The following is a 20,657-nucleotide window of genomic DNA, read 5'->3' on the forward strand; positions in this document are numbered from 1 at the left end:
AATATCAGCAAGAAAAAAGTTGGAAAACTTTCAAAAACATAAATCTAAACATTTTTTTAGAATTTCACAATAAAAAGACGAGCAACGAGGAATGAAATGAGAAATTTATTCAATTTTGTGCGTTTTGTGCTATGTCATTTCCCACTGCTGATGCCACACCACACGTTTGTTGAGAGATATGTGAGATGAAGAAGGGTTCAATGAACACAATGATTATTTGAATTCAATTTTTATTATTTAAATTCAATTTAGATTTTATTTGAGGGTTTTGACACAAATGGAAAAAGCTATGTCATGGCGACCCGCTATCAGGACAGAACCTTAAGGGAGTCGAAACGGAGCCTTTTCGTTTGTGTCGCTTAGGTTCAAAGGAATGCTTCTCAAACTTTGTGTTGCAACACATCTTGACTTGATGGCTTCCCGAATTTAAGCAGCACAAATCGGAATCGGAAGGATTAATTAACCGGTTTGTCGATTCGAGTCTTCTTTAATCGGATTTTCAACCATTTCTAAGCTGTATGTCTCTCAGGCTAGTTGTATGATTAGTTCCGACTATCTATTGTATGCAAATGATCAGCAACCTTAGAACCAGAGATGCAAAACAGCCACCTGTCAATAACGGATTTGTAATAAAAACCATACAAATTATCAAGAACTTGTTTGATTCTTGTCTGTTTTGCAACTCTGCTTAGAACTTCGAGGAATCGGGCTTCCATGCTGAAATTTGGTACATTAAAAAGTTGAAATTGAAGTGTGTTGCGCTCTAAAAAAGTTTGAGAATCACTGATTTAAAGAGAAGATTTTGATGAATTTATGAGCGTAGTCAGAAACTTAAAACCTAAATGACTAACTCTACATACCCATCTGACTACTTATTTAAATGCAAAATGCTTCTTTCATAAATCACAAGTCCTACAAACTTCATCAAAATCATCTCAAGGACACTCTGTCTATCAATTTATTATTGCATTATGAGATTATTTTCTAAAAATTTCTTTTTACTCTTCTTTCTCTTCACAGCTGCAAAAAATGATCCAATATGAATCTCGATTTTAAATCATTCGAGCAGATACAAAAGAAAAACAATGTGAAAAATATTGAAGAAAAACAAGCATAAGAAGTAAGAAAATAAACCGAAACGAAAAGCAAGAAAATGTAAATTACGAACATTTCATCGTACAGTGCGCGGCGCGAATGAGACGATGCGGTAAATGAAAGGAAAAATCTCAGTGAATTGAATAAGAAAAAAAAGAGAAAAAAAATATGAGAATAAATGGAATTTATATTATATAAATAAAAAAAAGTGTATTTTGAATCTCTCTCGATGTTGATGTTGTTCAGTCGTGTGTTTTAGATATATGTTGATAAGCTACATGCGATGCATGAAAATGTTGAAAAATATGAGAAAGTTTTATTTAAAAAAATAAAAAAAAAATATGAAGAAAAAGAAAATATGAAAAAAATTAAATGAGAGATAAAAAAAAAGTTTTAAAACTATCGCAAAAATGCTGTTAAATAAATTGTGTAGTCAACATCGATTATCATTATAGTTCATCACATCCAACACAATATAATAAAGTTAAATCACGATGGATTTACAGGCAACAATCGAGTTTGCTGTTGAATTATTCAAATTTTATAATGTTGACTTGTTTCAGAGAGGGTAAGTAAAAGTTAAAACTTTTTGTTTTGTTCTTATTATACATAAAGTTTAGCTAAGGATTCATTGCATCACTTATTGTGCAATGCAGTTGATAAACATTAAACAAATCTGAAACATTTTCATTTTTCTGTATAATTCAAATGAATATTGCAGTGTTGTTTAAGCTTTGTTTTGTCACGGTGCAACTTGGTACGACTAAAATCCCATGCAATTCACAGCATTTTCCATAAAATCCAGTAGAATACCTCAGTACACAGTTTAAACAACACTGGAATATTGTTTGTTAATGTGACGCAAACATACAAAATGAATGCTTGATAAAAGTTTGAATAATCAAAGTTAAAAGCATTTTAAAGAGAGTACATTCAACACAAATGAATTTTAAATTTAAACATCCTTGTGGGTTTTATACAAATATTGTACATTGTTGCTTAACTTTGTGAGTCGAAGTGACTGGGTGGACCGGACGGCGCATTAGTTTCATGTTTTGAAATTTCATATTTTTGATCCCAAATTGCCGCAATAGTTCAAGTTAACCTTTAGCACCCGCTTTAAGCAATTCATTTAACTAGCAACTTTCCTCTTGATCAGAGCTCAAACTCAGTCACTAGGAATCAACTCCACTCAACTTCAAGATTAATTAATTTCAAGTCTATTTAGAACATAACGACCAAGTTTTCCATTAAAATCAACACTAATTTACAACATAAAACTATCAAGCTTTTTCATTATACTTGCCATAATTTATGAACTTCACGAACTAAATCTTTTCTTTATGCAAACAAAAAATTTAAATTTTAAATTTTATGATAGAATTTTATGAGAACTTATTGGATCATTATTCTAAACTAGTCTTATAAACATCAACTCTTGTAAAAAAACAATCTTTCAAGAAAATCCTTCGATGCTATTTATTGTGATGAAAATTTAAAATATGCTAATTTCAGCATCAACAAGGAACGAATGTTTTTCCTTTTTCAAATTCCAAAAACATTTTTCCAAAATAAAAACCCCGTTTACGGAGCATTAAATTACATAATATAGCAACATTGAGTAAAATTTATTTATGATAATTGCGAAGCCATTGCCATAATCACTTTTTACTTTCCACCCACATACATCTTGCATTATCTTTCCACACCGATTAACTCTATTCTATTCTGCAAGTTAAGCCATTTAAGCTTAAAAATATAACAAATTTTTGTGGATGTGAATTTCGCTCATGAAATCCAATCTTTTTTCCTGCTTTTGGTTTTAATTAGAATTTTATACGCAGCAATTAACATAACTTGAGCTCATTTCTCATGTTTCACTGATTAAGTTTAACCAAAACAAATGCCAAAACTGTTGTTGATGAAATCGAGTTGATTAAAAAATAAATTCATCTTAGGAATGGTGTATTTCTGAGATTTAGAGGTGAATACTGAATTTTTGTGGAAAATTAGAGGTTCTGGATGTAAATAGTTCACTTTTTAGGTCTTGGTATTATTTTTGAGGAGTCTTCTTGACAGGAAATTTGCATTTAAAGCCAGATCAACCCAAAACAATGCTCAAAGTAGATTTAATGTTGAAGTTAGCATTCTGCCAAGCTAATAAACAACTCCTACTAGCATAACGGCAAGAAAATGAGAATTGAATTCGTAAAAGACCATGTTCGATTCCTTCTGAATGAAATTGATTGTAGAATTTACTATTTCTGTTAATTATTCTTACTAGGTATCAGTATCAAGTTCTGACAAGGTTCTAATAGATTATCTAGGCAGAGAAGATTCACTAGAATCTCTAATGTCCGCAAGTTCTCGAAGAGAACAGACTGCGATTAATCGACTGGTACGTATAGCTATAATTTTGATGTGTCAGGGTCCACTTAAGATTTATCATGGCTACGTCAGTATTAAATTGAATCAGTGGAGCAGCCTTTTTATGTAAAAGCACGCTAGTGAGTCGCGGCACACAGGTTGTCTACTACTGGACTAAGTGCAACAATCTAAAACCAAATGTATCAACTCAAAACCCCATCAAAACTACCTTTAATTAACCTTGAACTGTGTAAACTCTTCTGCCTATTTATCAGTCTCATAGCAACAAAATTCCTAAATCCATGCCATATAAAACTGATTAAATAAATACAAAAAAGGGATTACAGACGGAAATTTCCATTTCATAATTGAACCTTAAAAAACATGTCAATGTCAATCTTACCAAAAAAAATGCTCCCCAAATATTACTAAATTAAACCCAAAAAAATCCTTTGAAACAGCTCACAGCAACTCACCGACTAAAGAATCTCTAACCATGAAATTGTTGTGAATTATGGAAAATATGAGGAGAAGGAAAAACTTGAAATTTGACCTTTCTACATTCACCTTTTATCTCTCGTTTGTATATTTCCATCTCTTTCATGCTTAAAATTTTCTCGCTCTACTCGTTATGTTAATGATTGTAAAAGGAAATGAGGAAAAAAAACCTCAGCAAGGCTTTAGATGAAAAACACAAATTTTTTTCTTTCATTTCCTACAGTGCTTTCTCCTTTGGATCTTTCGGTTTTCATATTCATCACCGTAATTATACAGAACAGCACGAGGTAAAAATGTAGAAAAGAAGACATGATGGAAAGACATTGAATGAACACATAATTTGTCTATTCCGGGGAACTTGTTTACGTTTCCATTTCATGAATTGCTTCGTTTTTTTATATTTTTTTTTCTCTCATTACACAAATGTCATACATATCCGATTGTTTGTCCAAGAAGTTCATACTAATGGGGCTTTTCTTGGACATGTGCTAAAAATGAATTCTTATGTTCAATCTTCTTGTTTTTAATCTCTTTTCTTGCTTATTTGTTTTCACGATTAATTAAGTATGGGAAAATAAACGGCATTGTTATGTAGAAAATAACAACAGTGTAAATGTTATGGCTTAAACGTGGGGAAAATTAGATTTTCTATGAATTGGGGAAGGAGATTTTTGTAACGTTTGTTTAAGAATTGAATAATATTTATTGCACTTAGTTTAAAACCCCTTTTTCATGCAAAAGTTTAGTCTGCTTTTGAACTTTGAAGAATAAACATATTTGTGAAATTATAAATCCGTAAGGAAGTCGTTTTAATTAAACTACATTTACCACAATTATAAAAGAGATAAGCTTCCATGAAGGATATGAATTGATAAGCTTTAAATTGAAATTTTAGCTTTTTAATAATTTGCGTTGTTTTTCAAAAATGCGGTAAACATTTTAAATTCCAAGAAACCGTTAGGATTTGAATTTTTAAAATCCGTTAGTTATTCAATCTTTAAATTGCAAATTTTAATCTTGTTATGCTTTAATTTGCTTCAAATTTGAAATATCTCAAAATAATCTTTGCTTCACGTGCCATCATCTACCTTGAAATATCATCATTATAATGTCAAGGTTATTTTATTAATCAATTTTACTTGGAAATTGCTTCAAAAGAAAAATGACTCAAATTTAATTATACTCAAATTTGATTTCGAAAAAAAAATAAGCAATGAAAACATCCAGTAGCAACCAGAGAGTGATTTTAAGATTCAAAAGGACCCAACGGCCAAAGCTCTTCTTAAGCTTTTTCCAATGAAATTAAATTTCATCGAAAAGTCGTCTTTTTAATGGCAAAAGAAAAACATTTTCTTGATGCAAAGATCTCCACAGTCAAGTCTGCCAAAAGAATCAATTGCGGACGAAAAATTTCTCAATACTCCAGAAAAAAAATATAAAGTTTTCGGAAGTGAAGAGATGAAAAATTTTTGCGTTTGAATTCCAACCACGCCTTGACAATAAATTTTTGTCGCATAAATTTCATTCAATATTCTTTGGATTTCTGTGGATCTGAATAAGGAAGAGAGTTTTCGTCCTTTTTTAGCGCATTATTGAAGAAATTTGGTTTTGAAGTTCACTTTGATCTAAAGGATTGCGGAATTGATCGAATTCTCTGCAACCAGGCATCCTGAATAGTTCGGGCTTGAAGAATTAGCTCTATACAGTTAAGTTACTGGCTTATTGATTAGTTTGCAGCTAAAAACCTTTTCAAAATGTTTTAATTGACGATTTTACATACAAAACAAGCCAAATTTATCATTTAGTAAATTGAAATTATTTTGACCGTTTATTTTCAAAAACAAATACTGTTATTTGTGAAATCAAATCGACTCGAATTTTGTATGGAAAAGTCAATTTTGTTCATTAAATTCTGATCTCTAGGCCATATGCGCTTAAGGCAATCTATCACGAACGACCACTTTTAACTTTTTTATGAAAAAAAAAAAAATCTTGAATTCATTCAAATAAAGTTTTTGCTTTTCTTATGAATTTACACAATACTTAAGTACAATACTTTATTTTCAAAAATAGAACAAAAAAAAATGTCGACCCAAAAAAGGAAAAAAACTTTATAAAAATGCCATAGGGCAATTTTAATAAGTTCATTTCCCTGACTCAATGTCTAAGCCTTTTTTTTATATGAACATTCACCGGATGTTTTTTTCTTCATTTAATTTTCTTTATTCCCTCGCCTTTCAACTTTCTTTCATGATCCTGAAGCTTTTCTGCAGTGCTTTTCAAAAGGAGGTTTTCGGATAGGAAAGAAAATGATTTTTTTTTGTTGCCAAGTAAACAGGAAACTTGAACTAAGACTCCTACGTGGATTTTCATGAGATTTTCTCTCTTTTTATAGAGTTAGATATTTTTTGTAGCACAAGTGGATGGGGTTGGAGATTTAAAGGCGCAATTTATTTTATATTTATTTAAATTCTTAAGTTCGGAATGTTCGCTTACGATGATACACATGTGAATAAATGGGGTAGATCTAGATACCTTCAAGAAAAATATTTTTATTCATACTTTTTATCTCAATTTATTCTTCTGTCCCTTATGACTGACTCTAAAGAATGTTTGTTTTTATTATTCTTGAGTGGTCTCGAGATGATACTTATCGTACAATAGAACAAGTCCCTGATTTCTAATTTATTGTGTACAGAAGCAAATTCATGGAAATTGTATGTTAAGAGATTGTTAAGGACATCTTGCTAACTATGTTGCTTAGTGGTGAATGGTATCATTGGCCCAAATGGTAGAGCGCTGGACTTACATGCCAAGGGTCCTGGATTCAATCCCAGGTCATATCTAAGTTTTAGAAGCCTTTTTCCATTTCACCGTTCAAGTAACGAAGTTTGACTTGTATTTTTAGGTGCAATTTTGAGGACTTAGGCATAATGTGTGTACATTGTTCGGTTCGGATCCACCCTTAAAACTAGAGTTCAAACTCAACTCGGATTCATTCGTCAAACATCAAAATATCTATTTAGAGTAGAAATTACTGTAGCTTCTAAAGAATACAACAAAATTTCCTCAGAAAAACCAAAACTTACAGTCAAACAGCAGACGCTCTGCATATCTATCAATTTCAATCAGACTCTTAAATTATGTCACAAAATTCATCATCAACTCCAAATTAATATTCTTATTCATTCATTATCAAACTCCCACAGACGAATTTCTTCCATCAATCAATTGACATTCAGTCAGATAAATCACAAAAGAGTAGAATCTTATTGACGAAGGAGGCATTCCCGCCTATAAAAATCAGCTTTTTATCAATCACCCTTATAAAATCTCCAGATTACCAAGCGTCAGTTATTCTCAATAGACAACTTCATTTATTGTGACAGTTAGCCGATCAAAATGAGCACAATAATCTCCTACAATATTATTCTCTTTTAAGGCTAAGAATATAAAATGAAATAAAAAGAAATTTTCCTTCATTGAGTTTGAATTGCCACGGAGAAAAAGGAACAAAAATAAAAAAAAATTCTTTTCACAATTTTTCCAAAGTGATTCAAAAGAAAGAAAAAATATCGACTATGGCTCCAAGATCCAATAAAACCTTATTAAATGAACCTTTAATGTAGTTCTATTGATTTTAAATAAACACAATTGAATTAAGCCTTTTTTTTGCAAGGATCGACTAAATTTTCTCTGTTTTTAGTGTCTCGAGGTATTTTCAACAATATCGTTGTGCTTTTCCGAGCATGAAAAAGTTTGTGCATTATTAAAATAAAAAAATGTCATCAGCTTTATATTTATGAGTTTTTGAGAGTTTTGTCCGGGGTAGAAAAAAATTCTAGCATTTTTTCTTTGTTTTTAGATCAATAAGCAATTGTTGAGGATGCTGGTATGTGAAGGTGATTGACTTCCAGGTGGAATATTGGGTGGAGAATTGTTTTAAGATGGAGCGGGTCTTGATAACTTCTTGGATGTTCTCCATACCGAAAGCTAAATTATTTTACTTCGAGCTTGCGTGTCAAGCTGGCGTGACTTTGACTTGGTGCAGGATTCGGTTTGAATCCGGCACTATCTCAAAGTCGAACTAGTCTAGTACAGAATTTTGGATCGATTCCTACTCAGCTTTTGATATTTGGGGATATTACCACCCATATAAGCACTGTCAACTTTAAATCTAATCCCAAATTCCAAATCTACTCAAAATCATACGCTAGGGATTAAAACAACTCAGCTAACCCTCCAAAAATAGCTTCAATTTTAAAAAATCCTCTTCAGATTATCACACGCATAGAAGTTGAAAGCTTAAACATTTCAGTAAAATACGCTTATCTCTCGCCTTTTTTTTCATGTGATAGCCCATCAAGGCTTAAAGTAATGTGAGAGTATTAAAAGATATTCACAAAGATAGGAAGCGAAAGACAGCAATCTTGGCAATGCTGATTAATAATTGAAAAAGTTTTTTTTCTCTCTTCTTCTCGCTTTTGCTGCTCATTTTTTCGATTCCGTTCATTCATTCGACTTTATTTATGTGTCTCTGTAGAGGATTAACGACCATAGCGTTGAAATTATATTCTTTTCTATCTCAGCAAGCCTTCTGTCAGATATGGGAATGTCTATCAGACAATCGATAAAGAAGATAAAATTTCTGTTTTTACTTCCTTATTCGATCCGAAGAAATCAAATGGGCTTCATTAATTTTCATTTCATTCCATTTCTCAGACACAGTTCTCGATTTAAAAATGAAAATTGTTCAGAGTCTATTTGCTTTCATCTTGATGTGTTTTTAATATTCAGATAGGATGTCGAGAGAGGATGAAAAAATTTAAAATTGTGGATTGCATTAAAAATTTGTACAAAAACTATGAATATTTCAAAATGAGGAGATAATAATGAATTAATAATTTGATTTTGAAAATTCAATTGGCTTTTTTGAGCTTTTTTTGGGATTAAAATGGGAAATAAATATGATAATTTCATTAGTATGGATTATTGTTTCAGGTTTGTAGTTCAATTGCATTAAAATGAAATTTCAGCAATTAAATTTTGAAGCAATTAAGAGATTCTGTTGAGTATTTGGCAAGGATTGGCTCAAATTTAGCTCAGTGACTTGAAGGTCGTCAGCTCGAATCCAGAAATTTACATTCTTGTATTTTTGAGAAGTTTTGATACTTAAACTGATTCGTGACTGAAACAGAGACCAAGACGTAAAGGATTTACGGCGAAACTTTCTTCATTTGTGTCGCTCAGGAAAGCTTCAAACCTTGAAATACAATCAAGAATCATCATCTTGAAATACAAAAACATCTTCAAAGTCAAATAAACTTAAAATAACACTAAATAATAATAATTCATCCTAAGCCTGTAATTAATCTTATAGTATTTGTATATACTGACAAATTAACTCCAAACATTGATAAATAATGATGCAAACTTAAATAAATTCATGTCTTGGTTCTATTTACTTAAAATCTTTACCATCTCGAATTCACATAGCTCATCTTTAAATTTTTTTGATAAAAAATGACAAGGAACAATATGTAAACAAGTAGTAAAGATGTATATTTTGTACTCAACTCATCCATTTTCCTTAAACACGATAACATCAAAGTAAACATTGCCAATATCACAACTGTGCAACATTACATGCCTCAAAGTCTTAAAGTTTGTTGATTTTACCATTTCCGTGATTTTTGCTTCATGTTTTCATATCATTATTTCCTGTACTTATTTTATTCCCTCCATTGTTTATATGGAAAAGGAAATACATTTTGCCTTAAGGATGATTTGCTGAATTCATTCCATCTCAATCTCTTTTTTTTATTCTAGTTGAAATATGAAACACAAATATTATAGAAATGAAGGAATGAAGAAGGTCAATGAAATTCAAATACAGTACAAGAGACGTGGAAACAGGCAACGAGAATTTTTCTCATTACAATCCACTTTTTTGATCTCCTTGTTGTGCTTACTATCATTTATATAGAATAATGTCTAAACTGTGTGTCGCGGTACACTTATGTGTCGCGATACACTTGTGTGTCACACAAGTATCACCTAAGTGTTTTAGAAATGCCATAAACCTTATATCGTATCCGATTTTGATCAAAGCTTACCACCAAGGTGTGCCAAGGCATAAAAATGTTTGAACAACACTGATGTAGGATATAACATTTTAATTAATGAATAAGAAGAACTAGTTTGACATTTTTAGGATTGTCGCTATTGTTTTTGTGCGTCTGAGCTTCTGTTGTTGTCCGTTTTTGTAGAAAAATTGGATTTTAAATGTGTCAATTTGAGCTTTCTACATGTCTGTCAAGTCCTAAGGATCATTTACTTACATCCTTACTTTGGTGCTGCTCGAGTTTCCTAAATTTTTTATTGCAATACTGAAATCACTGGATTTTAACTTTCAGGCTTGGAAGCAAGGCAGTATTCTGCCAAATACCACAAAATACCATCAATTTAAATGAAATACCAGCAGCAGTCCGCCATGTTTCCAACCCTCATTTTAACCTCAGTACTTGAAAATATTGACCAATCTCATCTTAATCACAGATACTTAACAGCAAATCAAAGAAGCTTTATTTCATTCATATCCATAACTTTTATGCGTCCATCATTCATATTTTAATGACACTTAAACCAAAACAACCCCACAATTCTTCAGATTCCTCCCGAAAATTCCCACCAAAAAATCAAAATAGCTTCTCCAATCGTCAAGTATTATCACCTCATAAAAATGCGCATTAAATTCCCCAGCCCATCAAAAAAGAAAGAAAAGCTTCATATTTATTTCCTTGCCTTCTTTCATTTGCATTATCCTATCACAGAATATTTTCATTTTTAATTTTTCTCGACTTTTTTTTCTCTTGCCTTTGTCTTCATGACATCGCATAAATTTATTTCCATGCTTCCTTTATATGTCATATGACATTAGAATGATATGAGAAAAAAAAGTAATAATAAGAGAGTGAGAAAAACAAGGAAAAATATAAAATAAAGCGTTCATGCATACTTACAATACATATACTTAGTGCTACATCCAGTGATGGACAACTTTTCATTTAAGGCACACCTTAATGATAAGCCTCGACCAAAGCATCACACGACATATGATTCATGTCATTTGCAAGTATTTTTGACACACTTTTGTGTCACACCACACATGTTGCTCATCACTGCACCACACATTTATGCCAAAGCACTAGCAATCTCAGCGAATGGCGTATAAAAGCAAATGCGAGCAAGATAGAGCAGCATAAAGACTTATATCATAAACTTTTTGTATGCATACACAGTCGAATGTCATATGACAGGCAGGCAGTAGCAGATAACGGAATTGAATGGAAAATATTGTTAACACAACGATAGTATCAATAGTAATTGGATGTGATGTGTACACCTATTTGCTATGAACGGTTCATTTGTTATTATTCATTACCCAGAAAAGGCGATCTTGTCATGTGTTTATTTGACAAATTTCTAATTGGATATGGCGATTGGGATCTGATTTCAGTGAAAATATAGGAGCTGTTTAGAAATTTGATGATTAGGAAGGCGGAACTTAGATGGTATCGGTGAAATTTGAGTTTTTACGGCATTTTCACATGACATTCAGATTTTGCCATTTTCAACAAGGCTATTGTTGCTTAAAATGAGGTTTATGGACTTGCATTTAGTTGACCCGAACAGCGCAAGTCAGTGAAGCGATCCAAAATCCAGCACCAGGTCGGCGTGTCACTCGCATGGTAACAGATTTAAACCGAATTTAGCGTCATGTAATGAGTAATGCCAGTTTGGGTCAGTATTTCGGATCGATTACCTGACTTGTGCTATTCAGGCTATTTGGATCCAAAATTCAGGTGTTATAGGAGTCTTGTGTAGGCCTGTGTACAACCGTTACATATTATCGCTATTCAGATTGCAAATTCCCAGTCAAAACTTGTTAAAATGCTGTAAATGAGCGAAATGCACTTAAAATAAAATTTAATGTCCTCTCAGCTGCTGTATCGACAACATTTAAACGGATGTCCAACAAAACTAACAAAAAATATCAGAAAAACGATATTTCCATAGATAGTAATCCCAACATGACATCATTGTTGCCTTGTCATAAATTCCACAACATATGCCAACCCAAATAGAAAACTACCCAATTCATCACTTACTACTGTATTGTGAGCTTAACATTTTTTTCAATTTGAAATCTTCAAAGTCACCCAATCATAAAATAAAGTAAATCTGTCCTCTTTTTGCCAATCTGTCGATTGCCTACCTCAAAAATTTGTTGAATAAATAAAATGACAGTAATACGATTAGATCTGAAGATATGAACATAAATTTAATCGATATGTTGGAAAAAGGATTGTCATTCTGAGAACTTCCAATTTAAGTGATGAAATGGAAAATTGAGTTGAAACTAGAAATGAGTCTAATTCAGGGATGGATAACCTTTTATTTTTCGCTGGTAATGCTCAGCCGAAATCGCCCACAGCCTGCAATTTATGGCATTCCCAAGCTTTTTACATTCACTTTATTGTGCCGCGGCATACAGGTTGCCAACCACTGGCCTAATTCATCAATGACAGATTAATATCAAGAATTTATCATGTTTTATAATTGAAGGGATTTTCATGGATCTTTTCATCTTTATTACTCCAATTTGCATAGCTAATTCCTGATGTTTTGCTTATTATGAAGATTAAAATTGTTGTTATTAAGACAGCAATCAAATAGTGTAATGGAATGATGTATGATGAATAATAAACGAAGATTCAGAGATAAATAAATAGAGCAGATTAAAGGATTTTACTATGCATAAGAACTGGAAATTGCATACGGATTTCTGATGTTCTTTTTAAGGAGGATTTGAGGAATTGCTGTAAATTTTTAATTTGAATGAGTTTGTAGAATGAAGGGAAATTTGTCAATACAACGACAAGAGATGTGCAATGAAAATTGGATATAGAAAAAAGGTTTAAGTGTGCTTTTGTGCCACGCTCACTTACAACCTCCGGTAGCTCAGAGGTAGGAGTATGTGGCAGGAAATCATTGGCATGAGTTCGAGTCCCACTCAAATTATGTTGTGAGGAACTGCACTTTTTTCACTAGAACCCTAGAAGTAGTAAGGTTCCGAACAATTGGAACCTCAAAAAGATAGCTGGCTCTATCACTGGCTCTATCGCTGGTTTCCGTCTGTCAATTGTCAATACTGCCTTTATAGACAGTTATGTTCCATAAATGACAAAAACAAAACTTTTTGATAGCTTTGCATCAATCTAGTAACAGACACAACGACACTTTCCCCAATACTCCCATAAAACCAAACTCAAATCTCCATAAAATCCAATATAAATCCCCAAATTTCATGTACTCATCCACTACAAATTCCCAAAACACAAAAAGCACTCAATCAAAACCGATAACAAAAACTGATTTCAATAAAAAATCAATTAAAACTTAAAAAAGAACACAAAAAAAGAAATAAATAAGTTTTAATTACAATCTTTTTTGTCTTGTGTTACTTTACGATTCTCATTTAATGACATCCAACCCAAAAATCAATTACATTGAAATGAAAACTCCTGCTTTCATTATTTTCATTAAAAGCTTAACATTATTTTTGTTTCAATTGTCACATTAAAAAAAAAGCTCCAACTTAATGTATGTAAAAATTAAGCACAGAAGGCAAGTGAAAAAGAGAAGAAGACATTATAATGTGAAAATATGGATTTTTATGCTATGCTGTTAAAGCATACAGACATTGTGTTTTAACATAACCCCAAAAAGGGAATATATAAAAATAAAATTATTATTAAATCCCAGCTCAGTGTCTCGAGCATATTAAAAATTGGAACATTGCTGGAAGCATTTTTGGCAATGATTCAAAAAATGAGAAAATTTTTGAGCAGTTAAAGCGCCAGACACAAAAAACAGTATACTCGTTATGTCTATTTTTGGTATAGTCTCTTTCATTTCTAACTTTTTGATGCCAAAATGTGTCTTACCCCAAAAAAATAAAATAAAAGGAATAAAATGTAGCAAAATTCCATATTACAATTCATGCTGATCATCATATCTCCCAAACAAGCCATCTTTACCTACGACATGAAGCTTTTTTCTGTTTGGGGTTATTTGGGGATGATGTGTGGTAATTTAGGGATGACTAAAATTGGAATATGAACTTTACAGTATTTTCAAATTATAAGTTGTAACGCAATAATCACCAGCAGATGACTTGTTTTAGACTTCTTTTCAAAGAGGTCGTAAAGCTCAATTTTTGAGCAATTTTTCGGTGAATTTGAGACTCGAATACTCTTGATGACACTCATTATGTACATTCCTAGTCTAAAATGACCCTATGTACATCTAGCAACACCCTAACAGTCAAAACGGCACTCCCTTTTTCCATACAGCAGACATTTTACCTAAGCCTAGGTTTAGGTGAAATCTATTCAAAGACGAATGCTACCATGACACAACTATGCACCTTTATAAAGCAACTTATCTGTCACACAAATCAATTATGTTCTTAGAACAATAAAAATCCCATGATTCAATGTACGTCATGGATAAATGACCCCTTAAAAAGGGATTACAGTTGAAAGTGTTTTTACCGCATTTTGAGCCAATAAATTTCATCGGCATAAACCAAAAGGATTATTCCTTTTTGTAATGAAAATACAGATGAGTAAAAAATAGTTTTAATGTTGAATTAATTTTTTTGTGGATGTTAAGGCGGTAAATCAAAGGTTATTCAAAAAGATAAGAATGAATTTCAGAAACATCTTATAAATGCTTAATGAATTCAACTTAAAACCCCATATTTAGGCTAAAACTGCATAAAAACCACTTCCTTTTCTAATAATTCAGCAAATAAATCAGTTCAAGATGTGAGATTAATCTTGATGCCATCCAAAGAATGTAAAAGACAAAAGACATCAACATGATTGCCATCATTTTATTATTAAAAATAAAGCAGCAGCAGCGGGTAGTGTCGCAATAAATTTGATGCTCCTTGGAGAGCATCTCATCTTCATGGAAGTAAGGATAAACAATGAGGATTGTAATGACAAAGACTGAATTTTTAACGAACATTTTTATGAATAAGACTTAGTCAAATAAAGAACTTGACTCAATGGATGTTAAATGCACATATTCACAATAAAATGTGTAAAATGTTCTCACAAATCATCTCGTACCTGTGCATGTAAGCCATATCCAATTCTATATCATGTTAAAATATTATATCTAAAACATGACTTTATGACTGCTTGTTGTCAAGGTTATAAAGTTTATGAATAATTTACCAAATTTTCATATACACATCTTTTATATGACTATTTTCACACTGTCTACCTTCTTTCTTCTCCTGTCTGTGCGTGTCTGGTGGTCTACTTTGTTTTTGGTATTTTGAGAAGAGAAAAAAAAAGAAAAATTTAGTGAAAATCGATAATTTGATATCTATGTCAATGGGGAAACTGCTTTGGCTTTTTTTTATTGCTGAGGATATTTTATGATTGGCTTTTTGGCAATATATTTTTTTGGGGTATCTGTGATTTAAATGGATGTTTTGCAGGAAATTTGAGATTATGGGGTTTGGAATTAGATAGTGGATTATTGGGAGTCAACTCGAATGGCACATGACGTTAGTAAACTGAAAAATTGTGTGGATTCTTACTACTACTAAGGTTCTAGAGACTAAAATATAATTCCCGATAGCATAACCTGAATGCCATGTGTGTCCTAGGCTGAACTAAATCAGACTTGGAGCAGGAATTGGGCGAATCTAACTCACAGTTAACCAGAGTCACGAGCTAACCAGCCTATAAAAATTTTATTCACGTTTTTTAACGTCATGTGCCTTTCGGACAATAATTTAGTCATGAAGCTCTTCTTACAAGGACTTTTAACGTCTATTCCCACCCTAGAATATTAAATATCACTTTCCTGTATTATATCAATGCTTTACTGTAGGCGTTTCCCCCCAAAAATACTTAAAATACTTCCTTAATTAAAAATAACTCCCGGAAAAAACTTTAACAAAAATTCTCAAAAATTTATTTATCGTTGTTTCCACTCAACTAAATACAATAAGATACCTTCTAAGATTTAATTCCAATTAAAAAAGAACGAAACTTTAACTTCTAGACTAACTTTTTCATTCCATACCCTAAGAATTCCTACAAAGACACAACTTTTTTGCAAAGTACATTTCTTATTTTTTTGATTCAAAAGACTTTGTTGAATTATTAAATGAAAAATCCTTTTTGTTTCTGTGTTGTACACAACAAAATTTCATCGCCGTTGATTTAATTTCTTATATAATGGTGAAATGATATAAAGGAAAGGATTCCCGAGTGGCATAAGGTGGCGAACAAATGGTGCCTTGAGGACAACTCCGGGTTTTGCCGTTAATACGGCGCAGTTCGACTTGAGTCGATATGAAGTCGATTTAAAAGCATAAATTGACTCAACTTCAAGTTCTGATACGCAACATATGGAGCGATGGCTTAGCGATCAAGCTATGCTGTTCGGGAATTCCTCGACTTTTTGAACTTCTGAACAGGAGCATTTCAGATTTGCTCTCATTTTAAAGAATGTATAAATCAATTTGCACAGATATTTCTGACAATTTTCTTTCAATTTGTTTCATGACTCAAGTTGTTCTCCTTTCTGTTTTCACTGTTTTATACATTTTGAGCTGTTTATTTGAAAATATGGGAAAAAAAGATCGGATGGGGTTGGGAAATTATGTGAAGATTTTTGAAAGGATGAAATTTAAACAGTTTGTTTCATTTAGAGCTCTTTTGTGATTCCCGGGTGACAAAAGTGTCCATACGGCCGTCACTTAGTCTAGAGTTTAAGAGAATTTGAGTATTTTTTTGAGTCTTAAATCTAATTTGAGAAGCAAACGACGTAAAAATGAACGAAAACCTGAATCCAGGTCAACATAATCTTAGCCTCAAACCAGAATCGACGATATCCGTTCTCAGGCAAGTGTCAAGTCGGTCTAGGGTCGAATTTTCAACCATCTTTACGTTGTGTGGCTTTCGAGTAAGTTTACAGTCATTTTTAAGTCAATATTTTATATTCGTGGACCAAAAGACAAGATCCTTAACTGCATTATTAAGGCGACGTTCATTTATTACTTTCAGAATGAGGAGAAGGAGTCTTACGCTGCAAATAAACGATTGTAAAGCTAAATATACATTTTCAGCTTAATTTTAACCAATTAAATGACCATAAAAAGTCGCAGCAACTTTCCAACTTTCTCAAATGCTCATTTTCATCTGTTCTACTTTTGAATCGATTAAAACTCGATTAAAACATTCGCTCCATTTCTCCTTCATAAGATGGAAAACGATGAAAATTAAGTGAATTTTTCTAGCAAAAAAAAAAAAATCCTCACTTAACAATTTCAAAGATGGAAAAAAAGTTGAAATTTATTGAGTCATTCGCAATTAGAACAATTTTCTTCCCATTCTGTACATCCAATGTTCAGCAATTATTTAAGTCAAGATGAAGAAAATTTCAACAAATTTACAACTGACATCACAATTAATTAAAATTCATTAATGTTTCCCAGATGATGATAAAATATTGAAACAGAAACTGATGTTGAGGCAAAATGTTGAGATACGATGTTGAATTTTTATGTCGAAAAAAAAAATTGGTTAATTTACATTATTAATGATGTCATTTGATGCTTTAACATTTTCCCAATAAAAATTTTTTATTTCAGCCTATCCGTTCCGTCTCGAATAATTTTTGGATTTTCATTTATTTCCTTCATCCTTAAATTAAATTATTCGATTCTGAATGGAAATAAAGCAGTTCCGGGCAACCTTTTATAGCTTGCGGCACATTTGGGTGGTAAACCTCGACCAAAACCGCATATGACATACGGTTCATGGCATTTCCTAGTTTCTCTACTGTTCCGCATCACACAAGGTTGCCCACCACTGAATCCAACTCTTTGGCAAGCGTAGCAACATTGATAACTGATTTTTTTTCTGTCGATTTCATTTCTGGATGAATAATTTTGATGAAAATTTTTTATGTTGTTTGCTCATCATTGAGGAACTCTTTTTATGTTACAAACTTTTTCGATAAAACAATTATTTGATATGAAACAAAAAAAAAGTTTTCATCTAAATTCAGAAAATTAGTTCTGAAAGTTTATGGACATTGTGATGTGTCCATGTAGCTGAGAGGAAATGAGAAATACTTTTTTGAATAAATTAAAATTGGAGCTTTTTTGTTGGAGTTGTTGTGGGTGTAAAGTACAGAGTTGAGATTGTTGGAATTTTTATGATTCGGTTAATAATGGAGGCCATCCGCCCAGCGGAAAAGGGGATTGTTGTCCCCATAAATTAAATAAGCCCATAATAAATCCGACCCCAGATCATCATTACCTTGGACCCAGATTTGACAGACCTAGATTAGATTTGGTTTAGATTTGCAGTAATCCAACCGCAGGCTAGAACTAACTAAACCTGGACGGATTCTCAATTGACGCCCAGCTGACACGTGCGACTCCCAAAAGTACCCCTGTATCGCACGAGTAAAAAAGCCAAAATTAAACAATTTCTCAATAAAAATCAAAATTCTTCAAATATAATCAATCAAAATTCATCCAAAATCTGTTCATCCTCAAACCAAACCTATCAGAAATCAGTTTCCCACAAAATCAGTTTAACAATAATTATAAAAAGGTCAAAAATGCTGAACCAAAAATTTTTGTCTCCTAAAAGATTCAATCGGAATCTTGATGACATCTATCGATACTTAAAATTCCACCCAGAATCTGTTAAATTTTGTGGCTGGGTAACAGACATGAGTCGACAAAAATTTCAGCAAATCATTGAAATCTCACAAAAATTCTTGATTTTTTTGTCAATAAAAATTTTTAAAGTCAAAGAATAAAGAAACTTCTTTGAAACTTTAAGCACAGCAAAGTCATGTGATTGTTTTTCCTTCCAATTATTTTAGTTTCTGCAATTTTCGCCATTATGAGAGTTTTTCCCATTTCTATTCTGTTTATTTATTTCTTTTTTATGCTTAAAAAGGAACTGAAATGAAAATCAAAGGATTTTGAATTTATGTGAATTGTGAGTTGTAGGAACAAAATAACAAAATATTTGTAACTTTTCGAATTGAATTATTTTTTTTTTGTCTTGTCGTATTTACGACTTTGTTTTAAGAGCACGCTGCAGGGTTGGGGTAAGTGGATGGGTGGAAGCTGGAGCGGATTCAAGTTGACCGACGGGGTATTGACTTCCGCTATTCTGACTAAGCTGGTGTTTTTCAGCAATATGAAGTGTCAGAGACGTCAACAACCATACCAGAATATCATAGGTCGGTTCTTTCATTCATAAACGAGTACCAGACAAGTGTGACTCTGACATGGTGTCGAATTCAAAGCGAATCTGACATCAAATCGGAGTAACACTGGCCTGAACGCAGATTTTTGATCGATTAACCGATTTGTGCTATTCGGGTAAGATTGTTGAAGTCTTTGGCACTTCATACTCCTAAAAAACAAGGGTTCAATTGACAGAAAAACTAAACAGACCCTGTAAATGACTTCCTTTAAGCCCTACATTTCTCCCCACATGCCTCCATTCAATCCCCATCTCTGTCCCAGTCATACACACATACACAAAATGTATTACGAATCGTTACCAAAAATGTATCTGTAATCACAATAAAGTTTTTTTTGTTTTCTTATTTTATTTCAATAGAAAGCTTTTTGCCATTAGACATGGAGACGATTTTTTTTTTTTTGTTCTGATCCCATGAATTTTTTAGTCTATAAAAGCTTGCCTAGTGCTGAAAAAATTACACAACGAACTTATTTCATTTTACATTATTGCTGAGAGTAAAGTTGAGTTCTTTTTATGTTTTCCTTATTTCCTCCATGCATCTCTCCTTTTTATGCCATAATCACTCATACATTTTCCCCTACTTGTTCGAAATCAACATAAAAATGGAAAATGCTACCCAAAAAATGTTTACTCGAAATCTTTTTAGAACATTCTTTTCAATTCTAATTTTCCTTTCATTTTTCTTCTTAAAAATAAGAAAAAACATTTTTTTTGGGGGAAAAAATCATTAAAATAAGCCAAAATATTATTTTTCATGTCGTATTTCGATCTCAATTCTGAGAAAAATTTTCCCAAAATTTCTGCATAATTTCTGATATTGAACAATTGATCGTTGATAGAAGAAGTTATTCATAACCTCAAATTCCCCAACTTTAACTAGAACAGTTTTGGACAACAATTTTCCGAGGCACACCTCGAACGAAACCCCACACGGCGTACGGTTCATGACACTTCCAATAAATGTTGGCGGCACACAGCCTGCCCACACCTTAGCCACATTATTATTATTGCTATTTATATCAAAAAAATAACCTCAAATTTATTGTACAATTTTCCTATCAAAGCACATTGAAAGCCAAAATTATATGTGGAAACTCAATGAACCCTGGCCTAATTTAACATTAAATTTTCTATTCAACTGCAATTGAACATAATAATTTCTCAATTTTCACATATATATGTATGCTTCATTTCAGCATTGGCAAACACAATCACATCCCTCACATATTTATTATTATTATTGTTTCCATTGTTGTTTGTGGTGTTGATTTGATTTTTAGGGATACTTAATTCGATTAAGGTTTA

The 20,657-nt window shown here is 32.1% G+C and overlaps 1 protein-coding gene across 1 annotated transcript in view; it reads left to right on the plus strand.

The window, feature by feature from the left end:
- LOC139087435 (protein FAM135A) overlaps positions 1-20,657 on the plus strand; it is a 93,738-nt gene that overhangs the window by 10,153 nt on the left and 62,928 nt on the right. Inside the window, exon 2 of the mRNA XM_070636240.1 lies at positions 1,021-1,663. Coding sequence (XP_070492341.1) covers positions 1,590-1,663 — 74 coding nt within the window. The 5' untranslated portion in view covers positions 1,021-1,589. The remainder of the gene's footprint in view (positions 1-1,020; positions 1,664-20,657) is intronic.

The sequence above is a fragment of the Chironomus tepperi genome, unplaced genomic scaffold (assembly GCF_022539635.2).
Source record: "Chironomus tepperi strain 1889 unplaced genomic scaffold, CSIRO-AGI_Ctep_v1 contig_11, whole genome shotgun sequence".
Taxonomy (NCBI): Eukaryota; Metazoa; Arthropoda; class Insecta; order Diptera; family Chironomidae; genus Chironomus; species Chironomus tepperi.